Genomic DNA, 27,346 nt, shown 5'->3' with positions numbered 1-27,346 from the left:
GTGATTTCCGTTGCCTGAGGTGTGCATGCAGTCCGCTCTCGTTTATCGGTTTATCATGCCGATCATCCTGTACATTTCCTAAATATTTGAGAACCAAACCGATTAAGTAAGATAGTCTGGCATGTTGATATAATGACAGAGCTTAATTTGGACAAATTCTCCTACCAACGAAAGCGTTCGGTATTTAACCAAGGCGGTTCCGATACTGTTGCCGGTGCGGAAGCGCAGTCGACGTGTGCCTCAACTTCGGACGCAAGAAATTATTCATCTCATCTTGATTTGGACTCTAGGGACCAAGAAAATAGCAAGCATGCGCTTGAAGAAAAGAATGAGCTTCTACACAATGGAGACTGGCCGGTTCAGTTCGCTGAACTTGTAGAAATTCTTCCAAGCGAAACGAGACTGCAACTTGTTGATGCGATAACTTCGGCTTCATCAATGGAGGAAGCAGTTAATTCTGTTTGCGACAATCTGGCCTCGAACTCTGGTAAGTAACCAGGTGCTCTTGATGAATATCTTGTCTTTGAATTGTTACAATTAAAATTTATTGGTGAATTCAGTGTACATGTGGCCATGCAGAACTGAGTCGTTCTTGTATTTAAATCAGTGAGATTTAGAGATAAGGTCTTTGTTTATGCAAGGTTTATATGTGAACAGATAATAAAAGGCTTAAATCACGTTACTAATATTATTCATGTTATTATTGCATTGGTAAATGTGAAATACACATTTCTGTCTTGAATTTAAATGAAACATTTTGTATAAGAAACTATAAATTGACAGCTAGTTACATAATATTTTTCTGTTTCCTTTCCCATCCTGGCCGCTTCTTAATATTCTTAATATCCTGTATAGTCTTCCAACTGCTAGGATTATAAATATGAATCTATGAATTTATATGCATTTGTTTTATTGTGCAGTTCCAGAAAACATCCACACCCACCCCACAGAAGGTCATCGGAAATTCCTAGGGGTAGTGGGGTCCAAAAAGTCAAAATTTTAGATGCAAAGTATGAAGCTAAACTAGAATTTCCTGGGGGGATTGGGGGTGCAAAACAAAAAATCTTCTGTGGGAGGATTATGGATATTTTCTAGAACTTTACATTGTCAATGCACAAAAGGTAAGATTTTCAGTTTAAAATTCACCAAGGATAATAATTATTATTACTAGCAGTAATCATAGATTATAGAGTGCATTCGACACCTTCAATTGAACAAATTTGGCAGAATCGTGCAACCTTTCATGTTCGTTTCAATTTGAGTATTTGTTGTTGTTATTTTTGTTATGTGGCTTTTTTCTGTATATTACCCAAAACTAGAATTTTTTAGCAGAATATTTGAAGTTTTCTTTTTAAATTAATAACAGTGTGATCGGAAAAACATTTCCTCCAATTTCTGTGGAATTGTTGAACAAATGTAACAAAATAGTAGGAATTACTTTCCTTTGTCCCATTGAAGCCCCAAGTTGCGTGATTGTACGGCCTTCTGCGTGACACTTTTTTACGTAGCCTTTTCGTCCTTTCATATATGGACATGAAGTGTAACTACCCAGGTGAAATATGTGCAATAAACGTAGCTGAGTTTAAAATTTAAACAGCTCCGTTGTTGAACATAAAAATATTAAATAGAAAGTATTTTCGGTCCGGCTGTTGCATGACACTGTCCAACTTTAAAATAATGCAAATCATTTTCAGTAAAACGCTTTGAATCTTTGAGAAAAATTAAATTAACAGGCGGGCATACTATTTTGGTCTGCTACTCAAAAAGCATTTTACCAAAATGCTATGTAACGGTGTAAATAAATAAATAAACAGGAAAAGAAAATTTTACCAAAATGCCCCGAAACATACACGACTATAAAGCCGTAAAAATGTCAAACTGAAGCAAGCTACTGGTAATTTGCATACAGTTTCTGATGCGTGTATATTACAAATATTTTTGTATTTCGATTTAATACTAACGTAAAAGTCTATTATTGAAACCTCATAAAGAGCGTAAACGCATACCAAGACAAAGCTGTTACCGTATTGTGCTTCGTAACTTATCCCCGGCTTGATGTTCAGATGGTCTTGATAATTGATGAATCCTTTGAACTTGAGTTGTATGACACGAAATCTGCTAACATGCGATTGATATTCCGATATCAGTGCTTGTTTTGTCTGATTTAGCAAAACAAGATGGCTCTTCTTTATCGAAGGTGGATAGTTTGAAAAACATAACCTCGTAGCAACAGCTAGTTGAACATGAAATCCAAATATCTAATCCCTGGCAACTGAAATTCACGGAAACAGCTTGTCAAACACGAAGAGACAAACGTGACTCTTTAAAACTCACGAGAGAACAACATGACTCTTTGCACGAGCAAAAACGAAGCCGTGAAAAGTCCATATATAGTTTCTTGGCCGAGATCGGGCCGAGAACCGAGCAAATTGCCCCTGCAAAATTCTAACAGGGAGGACATTTTGGTGTCCTTACAGGAATTTCTGGAATGACAAATCGTCCGGCTACAGATTAGGAATGGCGTTCTCCTACGTGGAATGCAATTACTTTTGTCTGATTAGGCAGTGTTGGGGCCCGATCTCCATAGAATGTGATGCAAAGTTTTCACCTTCAGCTAATCCACCATGTTCACTGTTTTCTTCGATTTGTCTTCAAATTTCACATGAACTCACTCCACTGTTTACATCATCCGACTTCAAAGGACCATAATGATTACACATCTGTATGTTTTGTTCCAGTACATACATGTAAAGTTCATCTCTCACACCAACTCTCAATGAGTTTTTAGTTTAATGTGAACACAGTCTGCCAAAGGTGTTTTACAAAACGTGTCTCAAATGAAGCACATGGCCGGCAAAATTACACCCCAAAATAATAATGCAAAAATGTCCTGGGGGGATGGGACATGAACCTTTGTTGGAAAAGTATGATATTAATTTGTATTTAACAATTTAATCTGTCTCTTCAGGTGATTGTGGCGCAGAAAAAAAGAGAAAAAGACATTGTTTTGTTGATGATGACGACGATGGTGATGGAGACAAAAGCAAAGCTAAATGTACCTTTAAAAGATTACGTAGTACTGAGTGCGAAGAAACTGTTCCGAAACGAGTTAGAGGTCATAGTAAATTTAATGCTAAGCATTCAAGACAAACCAAGGCTACCAAACATGTTACTGTCGATATATCATCCTCAGAGGATGAAAAGCAAGGTAAGTCATTACACTAAACAAATTGCACTGGTCTAAATTAATGATTAGACAGTGCATGCCAGAGTTTCTTTCTGAATGTTGATGGTTTGTGTCTGGTTTGTTTTCCATCTAGCCAATATTTTTTTATTTAAAATTCCAGAAATTCACTGACACTTGTTCATGTCAAAATGGAAAGGCTTTTCCCATTTAGACAGAGGGCCTTTGTTTAGTTCCAAACTTACAATTATGTACAAATTACCTCACAAGACTTAGTGACCAAAATAAGGTGCGGGGTAAAACAAAAAGCAATCGGAATGGATATTTCACTGCCACTACTTATACAAGATTGTAGACAATTTTGAGAAGAAAATACTTACATCGTACACGTACACATTAGTTTATTTGATGACTAGGTTTAAGACTCATACATGTATGGGCAATTGAAACTTTGATGAATAGTGAAGTGATACAGTAATACATGTAGTTTTTCTGTATGACTTTTTTTTATATAATAGCTAGTACTGTTGCAGCAGAAATGGAAATTTTGTACATTCGTTCCAGAAATAATTTCCATTCTAACCCATACCCAGTAGACCACACATTTCATTTACCTTCCTTCACACTTAAAACTGCCGTGCTAGTTATACGTTAAATGCCTGGATTCTGAGAAACAGCATTTAAAAATATGTGCAATTGCTATGATGCAAGGGATAAAATAATGAACCTGGGTGTGATGAAATAGCATCCCCTATATTCCAGGTTGCTTGATGCTACAAAAACCAAGCTACACCAATGTAAAGCTCTGACAGTGTTTAAGGCCACTTGTGACTTGCTATACAGTACATATTGTGGTGTTTGTTCCATACTTCTCTTTACTAAATCCTGATGCCTTATTGCATGTTTTTCCCATACATGCAATTTGCAAGAAAAAAAACTGCTCAAATTTCAAAAGAGGTGGTACCCGGAAATTTCCAAAAATGTTATTGTCTAAGTATTTGATTTGCAACCAAAACTCTAGATTTTTCCTGCAAATGGTAGACTCCTTGTGACATTGGAGTGATCATGCATGTTGACGACTAAATTTTTTTTTTATAATTTGTAACTCAAGAAGATGAAATCAGTTTGTCATCTGGTGATGAAAATGATGACAACCAAGAAAGAGAAAAACAAGCTGAGGAAATTGTCATTGAGGACAACGAAGAAGTGGAAGAAATTGGGGAAAGTGACTTTGTAGTCACTGGTAAGGCCTGTAAAATTAATGCTTGAAAAATGGAAATGATTAAAATCGAGTAATTTCAAACAACTGCACCTACACTGTAAAAGCTTTGTAAGAAAGCAACACCATTTCATGACCAAACATTATCTTGCTAAAACCTCCGTGATACAAATGCAAATGTATGTCAATCATTTACTTAATTAGATGATTACAAATACACCTGGCCCCGGATGGTCAAAGAGCGGAAAACTCTATCCAGTGCATAAATCACTATCCAGTAGATAAAAATATACTCAAACCAATACATTTTATTAGCTAGATAGTGGCTTATCCAGTCCAGTTATGTTAGTTATACGCTCTTTGAACAACTTGGGCCTAATTATTTAGGCCCTTGACTTTCTTACGGGTGCAAGTTTTACTTCATACAAATTGCCTGTGATCTAGTTAATGTAAACCAGTGGCTCTTTAAAACCTTTTGGACTCAAAAATCAGCTTACAAATTCTCCAGTGTCTGATGTCTTTGCAATTTGTTTAGAGAAAAGTTGTTTCAGCATGGAAGTAAAACAGTCATGTTATTTTTTTCCTTTGTGAGCTTTCCTTTTTTTCTTGTGACGTGAAGGGTTAATGTACATAATGTAGTTAATGTAAATACATGCGGTTGCATGTAGATTTTTCTAAAAAATTTCAAGTTTGATTCTATTGCAAGTATCCCTTTGATTTCTGTGACTAATGGAAAGATTTCTTGACTGACTGTGTGACAGACTGACTCAACTAGTGTGGTCAATTGATTGATTGATTGATTGATTGATTGATTGATTGATTGATTGATTGATTGATTGATTGATTGATTGATTGATTTACTGCTGTCTGATTGATATGTTTTTTTTAAACAGTTGTAGACTGCACTGATACTGCTGATGATAGTGAAGATGAAACATTTAGTAAAGAAGAGATGGTCACTATGCTGTCATTCTTTAATGACTGTTCTGTACAAGAGCTGGCTTCTGTTCCAGGCCTGTCAAGTAAAAAGGCTGCAAAAATCATACAAATGAGGCCCTTTGATTCCTGGAATGACCTCGTAGGTTGTTGACTTTAATTTAGGATGTCTTTTTTAACTGTATGATCTTTGTTTACAACATGTTAATATCTTTTTGGTTAGCGTTCATTTTGTCACACTGAGAAAACAAAGTAGTAGGGTGGAATCCTGCCTTACGACCACCTTGTTATTATGACCACTTTTTGTGCCCCTAACAAATTGAAAGTCCAGTCATTGCCTTAGTTTTACAACCTCCTTAATCCAACCACCCCATTATTACGACCACATTTTCACAGCCCAAAGGTGGTCGTATTAATAGAGTTCCACCGTAAATGTTAACGTATAGAGCAGATCGACTGTGATATTCCGTTAGTTTGTCTCTGCATAGCTTGGTCCATGAGACTGCTGTCATTAAACTTTGTGTTTTTACGATGATTATCTATTGATTTCCTTTTAATAGGTTTATAAGCTGGATTCTGCCCCAAACTTGTCATCCCAGGTGATGTCTATATTGCTTTGATACATTATAGGATAAGTATCTAAAAATGTATCCTGTAGTTGCAAAAAACAAAACAAAAAAGACCAATTTTTTACAAAAAGTGGAGAAGTAGAACTGCTTTTGTCATGACGTGAATGTCTCTAGAATATATCAAAGTACCAGTCACCAGACCTTCCCCCCTTTCTCCCAGCAAAATGACTTTTTACAATAACTGCCAAAATTCTTCCACACTGATTGGCTCGTAGCTATTGTAAAAAAATAAGAATGACATCAGATGTAACATGCATGTATGTTTTTTTTCGAGGTTAACATAAAGCCAATTTCACTCAGTTTTTTGTGTTATTGTAAAAAACAAATTTACAGCAGTTTTCTATGGTCTATACTCTTATAAACAATAAAATGACATCATGAAATGTTTAAAACTTGGCAGTGCATGAAACCACTCACCTGCAGCTCAATTGGTTCCACTTGATTTTTGAACATTTTATGATGTCAGTTATTTTATGGTGTAATACTGTATGACAGTATTGACCATAGAAAACTGACATCAATTTGTTAAATAGTACATTTTGCTCTGTGCCTTATGGATAATTGTAATTTTCATATCAAAAATAGGCTGATTACTGCTCTTTACTCAAAGGTTTATTTATCAGGACTATTTTCAATATTGGAGAATAAATGTATGTTCGCAAACATCCATTTTAAGGATGCAATTATTATAAAGTAATGGAATAAATGTACTTGAAAGGCTGCTAGACTTGATTTATCAGGACTGTTTTAAAAAATTTAATAGAAATAAGTTTATAATTTTGATCATCACCTAAGGGATTTTTGAAATCAATTTGTTCACAAACACAAAGGATGTCCAGTATTGCCTAATCAAGGGAATATCCCCAGCTGGCTTTTCAAGTACATTTATTCCATTACTTTACAATTATTATAAAGTATCAGAATAAGTGTACTTGAAGAGCCAGCTGGGGATATTCCCTTGATGAGGCAATACTGGACCTATTTTTGTTTATTTGTTTGTTTGTTTTTGTCAACTACATTTTAATTCTACTCATTCATTTGGTCCATCAATGATCACTTTTTTTTTTCATTCCTTCACTCTTTTGTAATATTATTTATATTTCCCACTTGTAGGTGATAGAAAATTGCCAATGTCTCTTGGAGGAGCGTAAAGCTGTTGAGGATTTAATGAGCAAATGTGAAAAGATCTCAAGTAAAATCCAAGACATGCTGACATCAAGATTAAATGTAAGTTTTTGTTAAACATGTAAATAGTTGAAATGCGGAAGGCTGGATGACTATAAAAACACACTTTTTTGCCCCATTAATCTTTTTGCTTTTATGCAGATCGTTTAGAGAGTAACACAATGATTAGCTAGGGGCAAGATTTCTGTCTTATCACAAAATGAAGTATTATGTTTAAAACACGAGCAGCAGTGGTTTATCGCGATTTAAAACCATGAGGTGCAGCTGAGTGGTTTAAGACCCAATAAAACACGTTCTGTGAGTTTTTTGAACGGCTTCAAAAACATTCCTGGAAAAGCGTGTGTCAAGAGAGTTCATAACAATGATGCTTTTGTCAACGTTGGAAATTAGCATACGCCGGAGAAAAACATTAAACACCACATACTAATAAGGTGGAGGTTTTATCGGGTTTTAAAACCACTACACATGATGTTTTACCTACCATTTGATAGGTCAATGGGCTTATGAATTATTAATACGTTTTTCACGCGCAAAGAAGCAGATTAACATCAGGGCAACGTTTCCTGGAAGAATTGAAGGCCACATGCAGACAAATCCAGCGAATCTGAGCCAAAACAAAGAAAAAGTTATCTAAATAGCACTACAGTGTTTAGGGCAGTTTATAATGCCTCAAGCCCTTCATTTGTAATGAATTTTTACAGTAGACACTTTACAGAGTAGTGTTCATAAGTTTGTTTAGCGTCACTCAATCCACGGAAAGAAAAATGCTTGGTGGATTTTTTGTGTTAAGGGGAAGTATCATGATGGGGTTTTTGATATCTTTTGTTAAAAGAGATGAAATAAGACCTTCGATCAGCTGCCAAATAATTCTAGAATGACCAGAGAAAAGAAAACACCTCAATTCTTGAAAGGAGCAATTCGTGATCTGTTCTAGCGCCTTTTGGAAACAAAAATGCGAGAACTTGAAAAACATTAGCCTGACAGTTCTCAAGTTTCAATCCATACCGGCCTACTCTGTCTCTGGCCAGAGGCACTTATCGACAGTTTTATTGCAGTGGGGTCATCATTTATAACAAGCTTGACAATTTTTTCGTTGTTTCTTCTGACAGACAAACATTTTTGGCTTTTTGAAATCACAGCAAATTTGCATGATACTTCCCCTTTAAGTTATGAATTTAGAACTTAATTAATATGTTTTGCATGATTTATAGGCCTTTAATGATGATAGATCTCCTGATGGAAAAAGAGGAGCTGCAATCACTACACAACCTAAACTTATAAACAGCAGGTACATTGTGATAGCAGGAGCTAGATCACAGTCGTTTGTGGAAGAAATAAGATGTGATACATGTATCTTCATTGTAATTTAGTGTACTTATTTCTACATTATACTTGGTGTCAAGGTGACTATTAATTTTTCCAATTATTATTTTACGAGCGTGTCTTTGATATCCAATAAGGTGCTCAGTGCAGAGTTTGCTACAATCATCCCACGTGCAACAAGCACGAGTGGAATAATTATTGTTTTATTAAAAGCAACCAAGAAAACTGTATCTGTTACAGTATAAAACGAACTCTTTCAAAATTATCCTCTCTTAATCCTTATTCCGAAGTATTTTTCAGATTTTTGAGCAGTTTGTGACTATGTGGGAAAAGCAGATTTTAGCAAGAGATTTTTAAATCCAAAAAGAACATTGAGGGTAACCTGATGCATTTGTTACAAGCTTTTAGATACAAAACAATGTATGGAATTTCTGTTTGAAATTGAAACTTGATTATCTCTAAATATATTCATGGTTATCCTCAATTTTCTTTTTAGATTTCAATAACACTTACTGAGATCTTCTTTACCCGCATACATGTACATTTGTAGTAGTTATAAACCACACAAAAATAACGTTGAATTAGTAGGCATCATCACAACTCAGAGTTTCAGTTCTTGGACTATTCCGAGAAGTGCAGAATGTATGTACAGAAATTTGAAAACCTTATGATGGCGTGCAAATTTATTTGTGGTGAAAACTGGATCCTTCTTTAAAGTTGTTGATTTTTTCCCCTTCATTTTTAGTCTACAACTGAAGCCATATCAACTGACGAGTCTCAATTGGCTGGTGTTGATGCATGAACAAGGAGTGAATGGAATATTAGCTGATGAAATGGTTAGCATTATCATGAAGTATCTTTTATTCCATATTAACCATGATTTTACAGTTCATTACGTTACGTTTAAAACACGAGCAGCAGTGTTTTATCGGGATTTAAAACCACGAGGAGCAGCCGAGTGGTTTTAGACCCGATAAAACACGTGCTGCGAGTTTTCTGAACGGCTTCAAAAACATGCCTGGAAAAGCGGGCGTCAAGAGAGTTCATAACAATGATGCTTTTGTGAACGTTGGAAATTAGCATACGAGAAAAACATTGAACACGGCATACTAATAAGGAGGAGGTTTTATCGGGTTTTAAAATCGCTGCACGTGATGTTTTATCGACTATTTGATAGGTCAATGGGCTTATGAATTATTAATGAATTTTTGAAAAGAACATGTGAATACCGTATTTCCCTGTGTATTAGTCGATCTTTTATGACCTAAAAATCAGCCCAAAAAATCGCCCTCGACTTATACACAAGTCATACACAAACTAGAGCCGATCAAGAATTGTTTTTGTAACAATCTGTAAAATCTTCTCATCGCTTTCTTTCAGGGACTTGGTAAAACCGTTCAAGCCCTTTCATTTCTTGCCCATCTGAGCGAAACTGGAGAAAAAGGACCCCACCTGATTATTGTTCCAGCATCAACGCTAGGTTAGAACAAAATGTTACTTCTGTTTTTTAAGAAAAATTTCATTAAAACTGATTAGGAAGTGCGTTCGATGAACTCGATCCCAGACTCTCTCTCCTTTGCCAAGTTGGTGATGATGTCATCCGCCCCTGCAAAATCTGCGGGGGGGGTGCCAGATACACATGCCAAGATCCATTCATTCGTTGATCGATTTTTTTGTCCCATGCAATCTCGACTCCAATCTGTATTAGGAGTGCGTTCTTTCTATTTACCAATGTTCTACAAAGACTATTTCACAACAAATGATAAAATTCATACATACAATACACGATCAGCATCAAATATACACATCACTTATGAACGGACAAATTATGGTAAATTTTTTCTTAAGTACAGAGGAGCAGTCGTATGGAACAGCTTACCGGCTGTTCTAAAGGAATCAAAATCATATAGAACTTTTAAAAAATCACTGAAATTGTATATTCAAAACCAATTATCTTAAGTTAGTATCAGAAATAGTAATAAGAAATAAGCTCGGACAATCTTGTTAATTTAATGATAAGTATTCCATCCGCCCACTACTATGTAATAACTAATTACGGGGGATCTTTACAAAAGCTCAACAGAGCTTGCTTAAGATCTCCTTGCCTCTTAAAACAAATGAGCAAAAAAATAAATAAATAAATAAATTCATTCGTTGATCGATTTTTTTTGTCCCATGCAATCTCGACTCCAATCTGTATTAGGAGTGCGTTCTTTCTACGTAAAATGCAATTAATTTACCTTAAGTTTACATAATAACAGTAACAGAATATATTATTTTAGTCTAGATACCTTCAGGTTAACGTTCTTCTAATAAAGGTCAAATCAGGAGGCGACAAACAACGAGCTTTAGTTTCATGAGTCATTTGCACCTCCTTATCTTATCTGGTTTATATTAACATCTGGATAATGTTTTTATAGATAACTGGTGTAGGGAGACCAAGAAATGGTGCCCATCAATGGACGTCTTCATGTATTATGGTGAGTTATATAATTAATCAATATCGGATTCCAATATAAGCAACTACTTCGTGTCTATCGACCGGTTCGTACCTCACTTCCTAATGAATTGCAGTGTCTTTTGTACTGTTGTAATAATCAGGGTCACCCAACAAGAACATTTAAGCAAGATACTTAAAATGTTGTCTCCCTTTGTTCCCAGATCGTTTTGTAACTTTTTAAGGCATCTTTGTGTAAGCTAATACAGATTGAACTGTTCGGATGCTTTAGGTATAAATTTAAGTCGCAGAAAGTTTTAGGAAACGAATTTTTAATCTGGAAATTTACGAGCTGTTCAGTGTTGGCTTGACGAAAATGTTAGCTGTCCTCTTTTTTTTGCATTTTAAACGGCGTATTTGCCCCTTCGAAAAGTTTTCCAGTTTTACGAAGAAAACTACAGATTTTCTTTACCGCTACAACCGAATTTTTGAGGCGATTAAATAAATTAAGGCCTTCTGAACAGATAGCCACCGAAACTGATAAGAACGGGTCCCGTTTCACATTCAGAAAACTTGGCACGTGAAAGGGTATAGGGTTGAATCTCTGGGCGGGGCTTATTCAGATGGAACTCTATTGACCCCGCTCGCCTTTCTCGCCACCCTGGGATTCCAGCCATTTCTAATTCTCAAGACTTATTCTACAATAATATCAAAGCATGCCTTGATTTTTCCTCACAGGGAATCAGGAAGAAAGGACTTTGTTGCGGACTGCGGCAGAATGTAGACCAGAGATCCCCGAGATTTTTCTCACTACGTAAGTGCTATTACTGAAGTGCTTCTCTAGTTCAACAAATCGAGTGGTCTGTGGCTGGTTCAGTGTTATTCAGAGCATTTTTAACAACTTCTTTGGGCAGCAAACAATGAAATGCGAAGGTCATAATCAAGAAAGTCCAAATGAGAGGCAAAACGTCATTATTATTATTATTATTATTATTATTATTATTATTATTATTATTATTATTATTATTATTATTATTATTGTTATTATTATTATTATTATTATTATTATTATTTTAAAGAAAGATCTACTGCAAAATGAACCACATGCACAACATACTTTTTTCTACATAAAAATGATTAACAAAAAGATTCCATTTTGCCGTGCGTCTGTACTCTGATAACGCACAGATGACGTCAAAACGTGGTGAGAACAAAGAAGTAAGCTACGAGCCTAGTTTTGAAAATATTGTTAGCGAAATTCTTTCGGATTATACTCTAATTTAGAGGATCACAACTGTGTAAATGGTCTTAACAAAGTTAATTAAAGAACCAGTGAAAATACGTACATATTACAATGTTTACAACTCAACGCAAGTAATCTAAAGAGAAGTTTTAAAAAAGTTCAAAGAAGATGCTTCCATATTGATGGAATGTCATTCCAGTGGAAAAATAGCGGCTAAATATGAAAATTTAAAATAGTTCGTGCGGGCAGTGTATCGTACGAACCGGCAAGAAACCGAACATGTTCTGTTATTGCGTTCGACGTACAAAGAACGCATTCCTAATACAGATTAGAGTGGAGATTGTATGGGACAACGTTGATTCAGTGAATGAATGGATCTTGGGAGGCGCGTCTGGCATCACCCACAGATTTTGCAGGGGCGGATGACATCATCACAACTCGGCAAAGGAGAGAGAGCCTGGGATCGAGATCATCGAACGCACTCCCTATTCTTTGATTGTTACTAGTTGTTAATTGCTGCCATGGTATTTGATTATTATAATTTTTTTTTTTTTTTTTTTTTTGGTTGACAGTTATACACTTGCAACTGGAAATGAAGACGATCGCAAATTTCTCCGAAAACTCAACTGTAACTACTTGGTATTGGATGAAGGGCACATGTTAAAGAATATGCGGTCACAGAGATACCAGGGACTTATGAAAATGAAAGTAAGGGTCCTGTACAAACTGAGGTTATTCTAATTAAGGACAAATCTCATTAATCAAGCCTAATCTTTTGTATAGGGGACTTAGAAATATTGATGCATATGCGGATCAAGGTTACAATCAAGTACAGTCAACTCTCTCATAGCGACCACCTCCCGTAAGCGACCACTTCGTACATGTAAACAACCGTTTTGTTTCTCAGTTAAATACTGTTTCAAGAGCTCTCTCGTAAGCGATGACCACTCAAATTTCTTAAGGGACCGCGACCACTTTTTAGGCCAGAAATTACACATATTCTGTTGTTTTCTGTTTCCGGTAAGCGACCACCCAACACAATCACGTATGGTCGTTGGTAAATCATTACTCAGAAGTGACAAAAGTTCAATTTTTAATGACGCTACACCGGACTGCTGACAGATAATAACAGTTTACAGACAGAGAAGATGGCTATAATTAGATCTGTAGGTAAATAGGAATTGTTGCAGTGATCTGTTCCAAAATGTTATACAAAGTTTCATCAGAAGAATGAATAGATGTGAAAAAATCAAATAAATTAGTTTCTGTTTGCCTTATTTTAGCTGCTAAGGAAACATTTTTATGTAATTAATTAATCAATGCAATATAAGGCTTATTTTGTTGATCTTTCCCGTAAGCGACCACTTTGTTGTACCCCAAGGGTGGTCGCATACTAGAGAGTTGACTGTAACCTCAATCACGCTTGTTTACCAAGGGTGGACCGATACCGATACCAATACTCGATGTAATCGATACTGAGGTTTCCTTGAAAATTATCGATACTTGCAACAAATATCGGCTGTTTTACGGTTAGTTTTTTCTTGCTCGGCCATTTCAACATATTCCACTTCACTTGCGTCTTTCTTAAAAACAAAACTATTTTTTGTCAATCTTCGTTGGTTTTCTCGACCTCTTCGGCAGAAATACAGGTTTATATTAAACCAATTCACCCTCAGTAAAGAAATAGGCGAATCGCCGGCGAAAACACCGCTTTCGTAGCATTTTTGTATGTCCTCGGGCTGAATGCTAGCATGATGTTTGACTTCAGACGTACCACTTTCCTTGATTTTTTTCAGTTTCGCATTCAAGTACTTGGTTGCCGTGTTGAAAATCGGATCAGTTATAATAGGAAATGTCTTTCCAACTCTTTCTGAAGTCAAGTAACGATTGATTCCCGCTCTTATTGCTACATGAGCTGAACGGCTGTAGTCCTTTCCTTCGTCTTGTTTTAGTTCTTGGTAAAACTTACTCAGTCGCTCGGCCTATATTTCTGCACTCAAGTTCTCCAATTCTTCAGACGGATATCTCAGTTGCAGCCATTCTAGATAGTAGCGAAAATAAAAACAGTAATTTTACTACAAATTCATTCAGCTTTTTAAGGTTCTTTTTTAAAAGCTTACGCTTCAGAAAGCCCGAATGGCGAAATCACCTGTTTTTCGCAAACGACAAATAAGTTTTACAGAAAAGCACAGACAAAATTTAAGTTGTTTTGTTACACTTTTGCCTTTAAAAATGGAAGCACTCCAGGCTGTTTGTCTCTTGGTGTTGGTTGGAATCGAATCACTGATGATTTGAGGGATTTCCTCTTCTCCTACCTGTGCAAACCTCGAAGCCCTTGCAATAACGCACGATTTTCATGTGTTAACGCCAATACTGCACTTTCTGAATGTGGTGTCGTGACGTAAATGAAAATCACGTGATCGATTTTAACCAATGGGCGCGCGCGTATTTTGATAGAGAACTCAGATCGTATATTAATCTATTGAATAGATTTTGCTGATGTGGTAATATCTGAAGTACGCTACATGGCTTAGGAACGGTACAAATTTAATCTGCCATCAAAAAAAACCTTTAAAAAGTTGTCACAAAATATCCTTGAGACCCCTTTCATGACAAGAAGGCCCTTTAAAATCTCCGAACCGACCAACTGGACTCTCGAACAAGAACTTTTACAGCGTAGAATAAACGCTATATTTAAATGGCCTTAGCTCCCACGAGTCGCCTGTAGCTCAGTGGTAGAGCATCCTAACTAGTAATCGGAAGGTCTTAGGTTGGACTCCTGATAGGAGCACTCGGGGCCCCGTTGTTCAAAGCCCAATTAAGCTAATCCTGGGTTAACGTGAACCTTGATTCAAGTTTAATTAGTAGTCAATAAAGTTTCTTCCAAAAGATTTTTGTCCCTTAGTTTTGACTTGGAGTTTTCTCTACCATTAGCTTAAAGCTATCCTTTAAAAGCATTTTCAACGAGAGAGATGAAAACCTCGGTTAACTTTTAATCGTGGGTTAGCGTTAATCGGCTTTCGAACAACCCGGCCCGGATTTCCTTTTTCTGAGTATGCCTGTGCCACTCGCTGAATGATACATCATTCTGAAATACATTAATTGAAAAAAAAAAATTGCGGACCCGCAGATGGTACTGTATGGTGACTTACATCTTTATTTTTCTGTGTTTTGTCAGGCCTGTCGTCAGCTTCTTCTCGCGGGGACACCATTATACAGAACAACTTACAGCACTAAGTCTTAAGTTCTATATCGGAAGTTTTAATACCGTGAGACCCTTTCATGAAAAAAGGCTCGCTATAATCTCCGAGCGGGGCCAACTGGGCTCTCGAACACTAATTTCTACAGTGGAGAGTAAACCCTGCATATTGATTTTTACTGTACAGTAACTTACAGTTTTATTTTTCTCTGTGTTTTGTCAGGCCCGTCGTCGTCTCCTTCTCACAGGGACGCCATTACAGAACAACTTACTGGAACTCATGTCTCTTCTTAGTTTTGTGATGCCTTCTATGTTTGGTGAAAGTGTTCAGGGAATCAAAATGCTCTTCTCTTACAGCAGAATGGTACATAATTCCTTCACGTTTTGAGTTTTCCTTCTATTTAATAGCAAAATTTAAAGTTTAGAACATAAAAAAAAGGCAAGAAATGGACAAAGTGGTATAAACTATAAGCAACGAGTGGAAACTGGACAAGGGGATAGACATACATCAGCAAAAATTATTCTCACGTATTTGTACTTAATGTGCATGTAGAGGATCGAATAGAAGAATGAAGCTATGAAATCTGTGCTATTTGCGGTGAAGTTCTCCATGCTCCTTTCCTTTTTCATTTGTAGGTTTGCCAATTAAACTTTAGCCCCATCCACACCAACAAAACATGTTTAATTAAACCAGGTTTAACAAAATGAAAATTGAAAACAGAAAGCTGAACCATTGGCTTTGACATAGAATTCAAGTAAACTTTAACTTAAGCTTTCATTTGTGCTAAATCTGTAGTCAACAAAAATCCAAAAGCAGCTTTTACGAAGGAAACAATTTTAAACTGGGTTTAACTAAACAGCTTTTAAACGTGTTTAAGCCTTGGTGTGAATGGGGTATTTGTTAACTTTTTTAACATATTCCTCTCTCTTTTTTGTAAATGAAGCTCACCAACTCGAAATAACCATGGCTACGATTTCAGTATAGCTTCGCAGCTTCTTTGCATTAAGGTTCAAATAATTTTTGCTCATGCCATAAAAACTTCATTTTTTTATTGAAAATGGAACCTGTGAATTAAACTGACAAGTAATAGTGTTGTGCCAAAATAAAGCAAAAGAACTTCGCCGAATTTCAACTTTGGTTATTGCAAAATTTCGCCCTGCCCTGTAACCGGAGACTTCTCCTAGATGTTGGCGACTTTTTACCAAGTCATACAAAGTTCGTTGAAGCATATAAGGAAATTCACCTTTCATTACTTGCTGAGTAGTTTCAAAACATGGTAATGAGACCGGACACCATCCGCTCTTGGACGAGGTTAAGTTTGTTGGCTGCGGCTCACACAGGTACACCCGTCGGATTAAATAGGCTTTTCGCAAGACTTACTCTAACAACATCAATAGGGATAATGGAATTAAAATTCCTGAAGCACGTATATCCACGATTAAACAGCACAACAGCCGATCGGTACAAGAATGGACCCCTGAGGGAAGAACGTGTAGTCGAAATAACGGGGACAGAAATCCTCCAATCACTAACACCCAAAGCGAGGATCGAGACATGTCAATCACCACCAACCACGGTGCTACTTATATTGATACACAAGCAGTCGACACCATCGCGTGATGAAGACCAGGCCCCAGTTGTTCAAAGAGCGGATACCCTTATCCACTGGATAAGTCACTATACAGCGGGGCAAATGTACTCCAACCAATGCTTTTGGCAAGTTTTCCACACAATCCCATACTTAAATTTGATATATGCTTTTACCCTGTCCACTAGTTATAGGGCTATTAGGAAAATCTTGCACACATTTTATCTGCCGGGTAGCGACCTATCCAGTGGATAAAGTTATCCGCTCTTTGAATAACTGGGACCAGCTGTTTAGCGGTTGAAACGCCGCGATATATGTTTACATACACTACGCAATCGTGACACGAACGACTAATTTTGAGCTATCATTCCATTTTAGTGTGTGGTACTGCATAACGATTGATTAAAACTAGTGCGAGCGTGTTTTGCCTGAAGTTGTCTTTGTATTAACGCTGTTTTGACAGAATGGTGAACCAGGGAGCAATTATGAGAAGGCAACAGTGGCACAGGCCAAACGGATTATGAAACCCTTTGTTCTTAGGAGGCTAAAAAAGGATGTGAGTATTTTGATTTGAAACCGGACGCAGCTGTTTTAATGCAAAACAATAATTATAGTGTTCAGCTTATTGGACGGTTAATACGACTGACTGTTCATCTTAAAAAAGAAAGGAGCAAAATTCGGCACATGAGCATTTATGGCGCGCTGTTGTGTGATGGTTTACTGGCATCCGTCACTGATCCTGTTTAGTTACTGTGATGTGTCGTCACACAACCCGATTTCCTGAATCTCCTTGAACCGCTAAGGATACTTAACACTGAAATAGTAGCACATTGCATGGGTATTGAACCCTGCAGTGGACAAGTTTACGAAACTGGAGACATGCACGGGTCTAGGGCAAGTACTGAGGGGGAAGGGGGGGGGGAAGAGATCTACAACAGTCAACTCTTAAGCCAAATCTATGAAAGTGGCATACAATTACTCCTCCTTTGAACTTCATTTCTGTGCTACATGACCAATCTTTTTTACCTTGTCCTTTTCTTAAGAAATCTGAAGTTCATTTTAAGTCGTGGATTTGGGTGCAGTGATAAGATAGTAAACGTGATTTTGTGGTCATAATTGTTTTGATCTTTGCTGTCCGTCATTTTCACCCTCAGGTGCTGCAACAGCTTCCCGCCAAACGCGACCACGAGATTAAATGTGAGCTGACTGATGGCCAGCGGCAGTTGTACAATGACAGCTTTATAAACTGTTCAAATCAATACAAGCAATCAAGTAAGAACATCTGAATACAGGCTGTACTTTTGACACTGCCATGTCATTTTGGTATACTTAGGCACTGCCCAACTTATGGAAAAGGTGGTTAATTTCAAAAGAAACTGTGATGCTACGTCGGTGGGGAGTAAAAACGAATGTTTGGTTAGGCAACAGAGTTGAATATGAATTATTTCATATACGAATTCAAATATGAATTATTTCATATACTTTACATCATAACTAAAGGTAAATTGGCCACCGTTAAGGACGGTACCTACTATTGTTACTGCGCATACATTCTGCGCATCTCATGATACTCTGTTTCCTATGGGTGGTGCCTACTGATACAGGTTTGTTTTTTTTTTGTTGTTGTTGTTGTTGTTGTTGTTGTTGGTGTTTTTTTTTTTGTTTTTTTTTTGTTTTTTTGTTTGTTTGTTTTTTTCTTTGCGCGGTTAAAAACCATTCGGGGAAAGCAGAATTTAGCAAGTACTTCTGGTATCTAAAAAGAAAATTGGGGTTAGCCATGCATTTTTCAGAGATGATAAAGCTTCAATTTGGAGAAAAACGCCATACACTGCTTTGTATTTTACTGCTTTTTAGAATAATTGTTGCTTAATTATCTCTAAAAAATGCATGGTTCCCCCCAATTTTCTTTTTGGATTTCCATAGCCCTTGATAAGATCTGCTTTTCCCGCATAGTCATAAACCGCGCAAAAAATTAGTAGGCACCGTCCGTAAGAGATTCGAGTGCTCACGTTTCGAGCATTAGCTCTTTGTCAGAGCGAATCAATGAATTGTGGGTTGTAGTAGTAGTGGTAATAGTGGAGCTACGCTATTGGTTGGAGCTTGGTGACGGGGAAAACAAGAATAAATTAGGCGAATGAAAAGCGTTCGTGGATTCCGTGGGGATTGAGAGTGCCGATTTTTTATCTTCCAAATCTGCACTGTTAATCCCCACTGATCAACTTATGCCTGTTGCCTGACAGAGAAAAATTTTTTTCTTTTACAGATTCTAGTTCACAGTACAGTAATATTTTGATGATGCTTCGCAAAGCTGCTAACCATCCTTTACTTCTGCGCAATCTCTACAAGGACGGCACGTTATTAGAGATGGCCAAGAAATACTGCAAGGTGTGTGTCAATTATCAGCGAGATCAGTAGAATATAGTCGTTGTGCGACTTGCAGGGATACAGTAAAACACTACTGACGTTTACGATCGTTGTTGTACGTTCATACGCTACGACATTTAAGCCAAACACTTCAGCGACAGAATTAACAATAGGCCAATCAGAACACAAAACAAAGGGCATGTAACCGGTGCTTACCGCGGGGTAACAATCAGTCGCCGCAAAGCGCAGGAAAGCATGTAGCGGGTGCCAAGCGCGGGAAAACAAATAACAGGTGCCAAACGCGGGAAACCTTTTAACCAGTACCAAGCGCAGAAAAACATGTAACCAGTGCCAAGCACGGGAAAACATGTAACCAGTGCCAAGCGCGGGAAGACTTGTTACCGATGCCAAGCGCGGGAAAACATGTAACCACGTGTAACCGGTGTCAAGCGCGGGAAGACTTGTTACCGATGCCAAGCGCGGGAAAACATTTAACCAGTGCCAAGCGCGAGAAAACCCAATCGCAAGAAAACATGTAACCAGTGCCAAGCGCAGGAAAACCCAATCGCAAGAAAACATGTAACCGGTGCCAAGCGCGGGAAAACCCAATCGCAAGAAAACATGTAACCGGTGCCAAGCGCGGGAAAACCCAATCGCAAGAAAACATGTAACCGGTGCCATGGGCGGAAAGCATCTAACAGCCTTCCCAAGAGCGGGAAAATGTGTAACCCGTTTCAAGCGCGGGAAAACGTGCTTGAATCAAATCCTAGTCGGTTTTAGATGCATTCTGTTCGGCTCATATCTTGGGTCAGCTGGCCTAAAGAACGTAGGTGGCAGGATTTAGGACCCAATTTCATAAATATGCAATGCACAAATCAAAATAAAAACGTTTTCTGAAGCGCATTAATAAAGCATTCTCATTATAACTAAAAGAAGCGCAGATTGTCCATTCGTTCTTCTCGGTAGGTATTTTATTATTTATTAGTGATCTGTTGTTATTTTATAGGATCCTGCCCACCGTGACTCTGAGCCTGATCTTGTGTTCGAGGACATGACAGTCATGTCGGACTTTGAACTTCATTGTCTGTGCCGTGAGGAAAGGGTAATAACATAAGCTTGGTCAGTTCAAAGCGCTGAGAGAGTGAAGCGTGGAGCAAAAAAAAAAGAAAAGGCGAGGGGAAGAGCAGGAGCCTGCTCTTCCCAGTCTCCTATCATTTTTCCCTTCCCTTCGTGGTTCAAATGAATTATTTTAAAATCGGGAATTTGATTAATAGCGCTTGCTTTAACATCTGTTACATTAATGTGGTCGCTTGAAAAGGGCCGAAAAGAATTAAATGGGATTTTAAATCACTAGTGCTGGAAGTAAAGGATTCGTTATTTTGTTGTATATGGAACTATGAAACGAATACTCTTTATGTCTCCTAAATACGCGAGTTGCTTATAAAGATTCTAAAGAACGAGAAAGAATATCTACATCCATCCTCTGTTCCTCACAAAATTGAGTTACTTTAAATTGTAGCTTGTAGACTACAGACATGTAGGCATAATGAAACATTTGTATCGTTGCTTTCGTTTTCCTGACGCGAATTGATATTTACTCATTTTTTTAAACCATCAAATTTTATTTGTATCCGTCTTTCTTTTCACCTTTGCTACCCGCCGCAATGAACAAGTTCCACGGGTAGCAATAATTTATGCAAAATGTACCCAAAAAATACCATAGAAAAAAAAGAAATATTTTTTTATTCGCTATTAATCCCACAGAAACTGACCGGTTACTGTCTCGATAAGGAAGTGCTGATAAAATCAGGGAAATTTGTCTACTTGGACTCGCTTCTACCTGAATTGAAAGACAAGGTTGGTATTTGAAATGCTATAATTTATTATGGTTTTAATGTCAAGGAACACCTTGACAGCAAGAAGAAACGAATGGCTCAATCGTTGTTCATCTTTCTTGTTTTTGTTGTGTTTTGTTATGTTTTCGTTTGTTGTTGTTGTTGTTGTTGTTTTTCTCTTACTACTTGACTAGAAAAATCCTACACGCGCACTTACCATGACGTATTCTTTGCGATGTAGACAGGGGATATATTAGATTGACGTTCGTCATTTTATTTCGTTGGTCACTTTAGAACAGTCGTGTACTGCTGTTTAGCCAGTTCACCATGGTGATGGACATCATAGAGGTCTATCTGTCAGACAGACGCCATCGCTATTTGAGACTGGACGGACAGACATCTGTAGTGGAACGGTAATGTTACTGATCTAACACATGAGATATTTTCTTTACCACAGTCATTTGCTTAAATAGTGAGTTAGCTAGTCAGTCAGTCAGTCAGTCATTTAGTTTAGTTTAGTTTAGTTTAGTCTAGTCTAGTCTACTCTAGTCTAGTGTAGTGTGGTCTAGTCTAGTCTAGTTTAGTCTAGTCTAGTCTAGTCTAGTTTAGTTTAATTTAGTCTAGTCTAGTCTAGTTTAGTCTCGTCTAGTCTAGTCTAGTTTAGTCTAGTCTAGTCTAGTTTAGTCTAGTCTAGTTTAGTTTAGTGTAGTGTAGTCTAGTTTAGTTTAGTCTAGTCTAGTCTAGTCTAGTCTAGTCTAGTCTAGTCTAGTCTATTTTAGTTTAGTGTAGTCCAGTCTAGTCTAGTCTAGTCTAGTTTAGTTTAGTTTAGTCTAGTCGGCAAGTCTAGTCTTGTCTAGTTTAGTCTAGTCTATTCTAGTCTAGTTTCGTTCGTTCGTTCGTTCAGTTGTTGCGTACGTAGGTGGTAATAATCGCAACTTGCAACACAACCTTTGTTGTGCGACAAGTTGCAAGAAAATGTTGCCCGTATCCCTGACTTGGCCTTTAAAGGGGCAGTATCATGGGAGATCGATGGGAGATATCATGATTTAAGGCCAAAATTCACTAAATTTAAATTTTGAACACTGTGTTAATTAATTTCTGAATCGCTAATTTAAAGAAATATTAATAGTGATTCTAAGACGAAAGGTTGAACCAAAATATAGTACAACCAGCGATTTTTAGTGCGTTACAACAGCGAAATTTGAAAACGTCCGCCAGACGTTTTCAAATTTGAACCCCTCTCTATCTTGGTCATCTGCCGGCGAAAATATCCTTGGATAGTTTCTTTACATTCTGATAGTCTTGTAATGGACTTTTGTCATTATATCTTGGCTGCTATCAACCGAATAGCGTCTTTCCGATTTTCGATGTGTTACTAAAAATAGCGTGATACTGTCCCTTTAATGGTCCTCTTAATAACGCGCACTTTTTTCTTTCGTACAACAGGCAAAATCTTATTGACAAGTTTAACGGAGATCCTAATATATTTGTATTTCTTCTCTCGACCAAAGCAGGTTTGTATAACAGAATAAAGCATTCAGATCATGATCGTGGCATGAAAAAAATGTTTTCATGTAACTTTCGTCTCTCTAACGCATGCGCGTTTGGCAATAGCGAAATGCTTTTTTGTCGGCAAATTTATACAAGAGGCATAATAGTAATATTGTCCTCTGAAGATGTTGTTCTCGTTCTTTTCATGGATCGAGGCGGAAAACTTCCATAAAAACGTCTTCATAGAATTTGCCAAACATTTTCCCAATACAAACGCCACACTAGTTTAGTAACTGATATTTTTTGCGCTTTCTGCCCCCACGGCCATGTGATTGGTCTTGAATCTGCTAGAAAATTTTCCCATATTGTTTTTTGTGGTTGTTGTTGTTGTTGTTGTGTTTGGTCTTTCGTAGTACCTGCTTTTCACTGGTTTTGTAAATGTGACCATTCAGAACCCATTGATGTTTCTTGAAAACCACGGATGAATAGGTGAATCGATTGGTTTTTCCAAGACAAGAAGATTGCCCAAATTTGGACAATTTCAGCTGGCATTCGTCAAGATTTTGCAGTAGTGTAGCAGCTCTCGTAAGCTTGTAATTGTTTTAAAGGGAACCTACACTCCGACAACAAACTGACGTAAATTGTCGGAAATAAAGTCTAAATTCTACATTTTAATTTTAAAAGTAGAGGTAACATTCAAGTGTGCTAAAAATTTAATATGATTATCGCCTATTTTCGATTTTAAATTTCCTGGTCGCCGCCATGTTGGATTTTATGACGTCATACGGTTGCCGCTATTGTTAGTAAGCGAAAAATGTTTTGTGTGAAACAATAGAGCAACCTTATTACGTCATGAAATCCAAGATGGCCGCGACCGGGAAATTTAAAATGAAAAAAAGGCGATAATCAAATTATTTTTTGTCCAACACAGTAATATTATTTCCATGGCTTACAACGAAATTTAAAATTAGATTGTATTTTCAACGATTTAACGTTAATTTATTTCAAGAGTGGAGGTTTCCTTTAATTGTGTAGTAGCTGCTATGGTTTTAGAGTGGGGGGGGAGGGGCATTGTTCTGTTTTTTGTTCTATTGTTTTCTAGAGGGGTTGCAAGTCAATCACGTGAGACCTGACAAGAGCTGCTACATTGCCCAGATTTTGTCCTTCGAACTGCTAATGTGTCAGAACTCAACTGCCATATATACGACAAAGTTCTTCTCATCTTTTGCAGGAGGCCTGGGCATTAACCTGACGTCAGCAAATGTCGTCATTTTACACGACATTGATTTTAACCCGTATAACGACAAACAGGCTGAAGACCGCTGCCATCGGGTCGGTCAAACAAGGTACAGTAAAGCATTATTGCACTTTTATCCGTAATTTTAGGTTCGCAGAAAGTCGTATCTCATATAAGCTATAAAGCTATGAGAAACTATCGCTAATTTTGAAATGACAAGACCGCTAAGATCCTCAAACATTGGTTGCCTTGCATTAAAGAGACAGTTTATAATAATATTAATAATAATATTAAAGATTTATATTGTGCGACTTTCCATAAAATGGTCAAGTGCGCTGTACATAATAGGAAATAAGACTAATCCTAAAAGACATAAATTTACAATTGGCTTCAACAAAACATGCTAAAATAAATAAAAGATAAAATGCCCCTAGTCATGCAACTTTGAAAGCTGTTCAGTCCAAAATGTTTTCAAAACATTTCACTGCATTGTAAAAAAAATTCTATCAGTGAAAAACAAGTGAGGATTATAACAGTCTTTCAGAATGTAACTTGTTTAGCTCGCTCAAAACTGTAGCGCGCGGTAGCGGGTGCGCGGTGAAAGACAGACATAAGCCTCTGCTTCTTGCTTGTTCCCATTCTCCGCCAGCTCGTATTCGCACTCATTCCCAGACTCCCTTGTAAAGAAGGGAGGAGACTGTGGAGGAGGCAGCTTCGCCATCGAAAGCGCGAATCAAGGGAAGTTTAGTTAATGAAAGTAACCACAGTCTTTCTTCTTTGCAATTAATAGAGACGTGACTGTGTATCGCCTGATTGCCAAGGACACAATAGAAGAAGCCATTCTACAGTGTGCACAAAATAAACTTCGATTAGAGCGAGACATGGCCGCTTTGGACAGTGGTAAGTAAGAATAATTCTAAACTTGAGTTACGAAAATAACAAATATCTGGTTACTTCTCTGAATGGACTCCATATGTGAGTGGCGGGAGGGCTCGAGCTGGTACCAGAGTTAACAGAATCTTGTCCTGTGGGCGTGGCCCGAGATCATGAATTTTCACCGCTTAAGAAGTACAATACAGTAAGATACAAGTAGGGAAGTTTCCGCATATTTTATGTTGTCTAGGAAATTTTTAGCTACGGGTTTTTTTTTTTTTTTTTTTTTTTTTCAGCTTTCAATCTTGGAGTATTAGAGGCATATAGATTCTAGTACAAGTACGACTACGAGTTTCTCCAATAGACAAAGGCGCGCGAGAGTGAATAAGCGGCAGGAAAACGATATAGCCGTCGTCATTTTACTGAGTTTTTGTGAGAAAGGCGTAGTGGCGAAAACAAGTCCTCGAAACGTAGGTGATCTCGTCTTTTTGGAATCACGAGAGGGCTTGGCTATCATCATTCAAAACAACTGCGTCAAGTTCGTCGCTTACAGAGTTAAAATGCATATGGAGCTTCCTGGGATATATCTCTTCCTAGCACTTTGCTAAAAACTTGAGTAAAACCTCGTATTCATAGTCGTACTCTTACTAGAATCTAATTAGCTCTCTACTGACTGCGGGTACAATTTCACTAACCTAGTGATGCGCATCTCGGCCCGCGCCAATCCTGTTCTTAGAACCCCTGCCAACGTAATTGGCCAGAAGTTAGTACCTTAGTCTTAAGGAAAGCCTAAAGCCCTGGTCAAACGGCGCATGATAGTAGATGTTAGCTGATGATAATCAAAACTATCATCCACTATTATCAACTATCAAGTGAGTCGTCAAACGGCTCAAAGAATCTCGTGATAGCTGATGATAGTTTGCCGTGAGCTTCTAGTGTAGGCACCTGCCGAGTGTAAACATCGCAAACAAAACTTCACATGCATGAATTTTACGCGGCGAAAATGAGCAGCAGCCTGCTTCGTTTTCCTTCAGTTGTTGGAAGAACTAACGGAAAATGAATCTAGAGAGCGCTGGTGGAGAAAACGGCTGACCGAAAAAGTATCATCGACTATCTTGAAGAATTTGAACACGCTCAAAGTGAATGATAGTCGATGATAGCCCATGATAGTTGGTGGTCAAACGAGCGCGCGCGTTTAAAGTATCATCGACTATCATCAACTATCATTGACTATCATTTGCCGTTTGACAAGGGCTGAACGGTTTCTGTTGTCTTGGTTCACGAATGTTTGAAGACCATTCCACGAGGGGCACACTATTTGAACTGATTACTGGATAGAGAAGAATCCCGGGTTGTTTGAACCCTCAAGGAATAAGAAAGTTTGTCCGAGAAAGCGAGAGTTCTGGATAACTTGTAGTGAATTACCCAGATACTGTTAACAGCATTCAGAGCAAACGGGTTTCTTTCTGAGAATGATGTGTTAATCAGTAAATGAGACAGGCATACTCGGAAAAAAATCCGAGTGCTACTATCAGGAGTAGAACCTAAGACCTTCCGATCACTAGTTCGGATGCTCTACCACTGAGCTACCGGAGACTCGTGGGAGCTAAGGCCATTAAACTAGGTTCATGGGACAAACATCCTGCATACTGCTAGGATTGGAATGTCAATGTGTGGCATATGCGCAATGGAAATAATTTGATGGAATATGTTAAGTCTCGTGAATAAATGAGAATGATGTATTAATCAGTAAATGACACAGTTCTCTTTCAGGATTTCTTTCTGTTTGAGATACACATAGCGCGAGCCAGTTCGAGAATGTCGGTGTTTAAAATACTAGGAATCTACTGTACTCATGTTTAGAGTGGAATGGTAACATGTCAATGTGGATGTTCTCTTTCAGACGATGGAACTTCCCCAAAAGTTCTCTCAGAACTTCTTCACGAGGCCTTTGAGAACTGTCCAGGAACCATTGATAAAACAATTGAATGAGATCGCTTCATTTATAATTTACATTGTGTTGAGAATATTCTAACTAGACTCCGTGGCATACAGAAAAAAAAATACCGAAATTAAAATGTATAATTTCATTCAGCTCCCTTCCGATCCTTTTATTTGGGAACGTAGATCTCAAATGTACTCTTTAAATGTTATTTATTGATTACTTAGATATTAGATAAATTAACTCTCTCGAGAACAGTGAAAATGCCGTATCATATGTTAAATTAAATATTAATAGTTAATCATTTTTGAAATTCAGTGTAAAGCGGAACGTAGTTATAATGTAATATGTGAGGCGATTGACAGCTTCAGACCAAGAAGTTTGCATTTTCCAGATCGAGTCAACGCCATTTTGAGTTTAAATAGTTATTACTGAACTGTGGAAAGTAACGTTAGGTTTAAGTTATTCTTTTATAAAGCAAACAGTCAAACTAATTTAGAACAATAAAATTATTTTACCATAATAACACAAGGTACATAGCACTGTGTTAGATATTATTCATGGTTTCTCTCGAAACCATGTCACTCGATGTCGTAAAAAAAATTGTAACATAAAACAATCTTGTATCCTCTCAGAATAAAGTATTACTTGTGAAGTTTG

At 37.5% G+C, this 27,346-nt stretch overlaps 1 protein-coding gene across 1 annotated transcript; it reads left to right on the top strand.

Annotated features, from left to right (window-relative positions):
* On the top strand, window positions 1-27,341 carry LOC146483812 (SWI/SNF-related matrix-associated actin-dependent regulator of chromatin subfamily A containing DEAD/H box 1-like). Its single transcript, XM_085105986.1, has 23 exons — window positions 1-487; window positions 2,969-3,208; window positions 4,296-4,427; window positions 5,297-5,481; window positions 5,900-5,938; window positions 7,082-7,195; window positions 8,365-8,441; window positions 9,222-9,312; window positions 9,857-9,956; window positions 10,897-10,956; window positions 11,652-11,727; window positions 12,729-12,864; window positions 15,579-15,719; window positions 17,408-17,500; window positions 18,099-18,216; window positions 19,208-19,329; window positions 20,315-20,410; window positions 21,073-21,165; window positions 21,438-21,556; window positions 22,590-22,657; window positions 23,866-23,980; window positions 24,662-24,771; window positions 26,648-27,341. Exons 1-23 carry the CDS (start codon window positions 133-135, stop codon window positions 26,734-26,736), a joined length of 2,769 nt encoding a protein of 922 aa, XP_084962112.1. The 5' UTR covers window positions 1-132; the 3' UTR covers window positions 26,737-27,341.
* Window positions 27,342-27,346: the final 5 nt, after the last annotated feature.

The sequence above is a fragment of the Pavona decussata genome, unplaced genomic scaffold (assembly GCF_977016875.1).
Source record: "Pavona decussata unplaced genomic scaffold, jaPavDecu1.1 SCAFFOLD_38, whole genome shotgun sequence".
Classification (NCBI taxonomy): Eukaryota; Metazoa; Cnidaria; class Anthozoa; order Scleractinia; family Agariciidae; genus Pavona; species Pavona decussata.
This window is presented reverse-complemented; position numbering and strand designations above follow the sequence as displayed.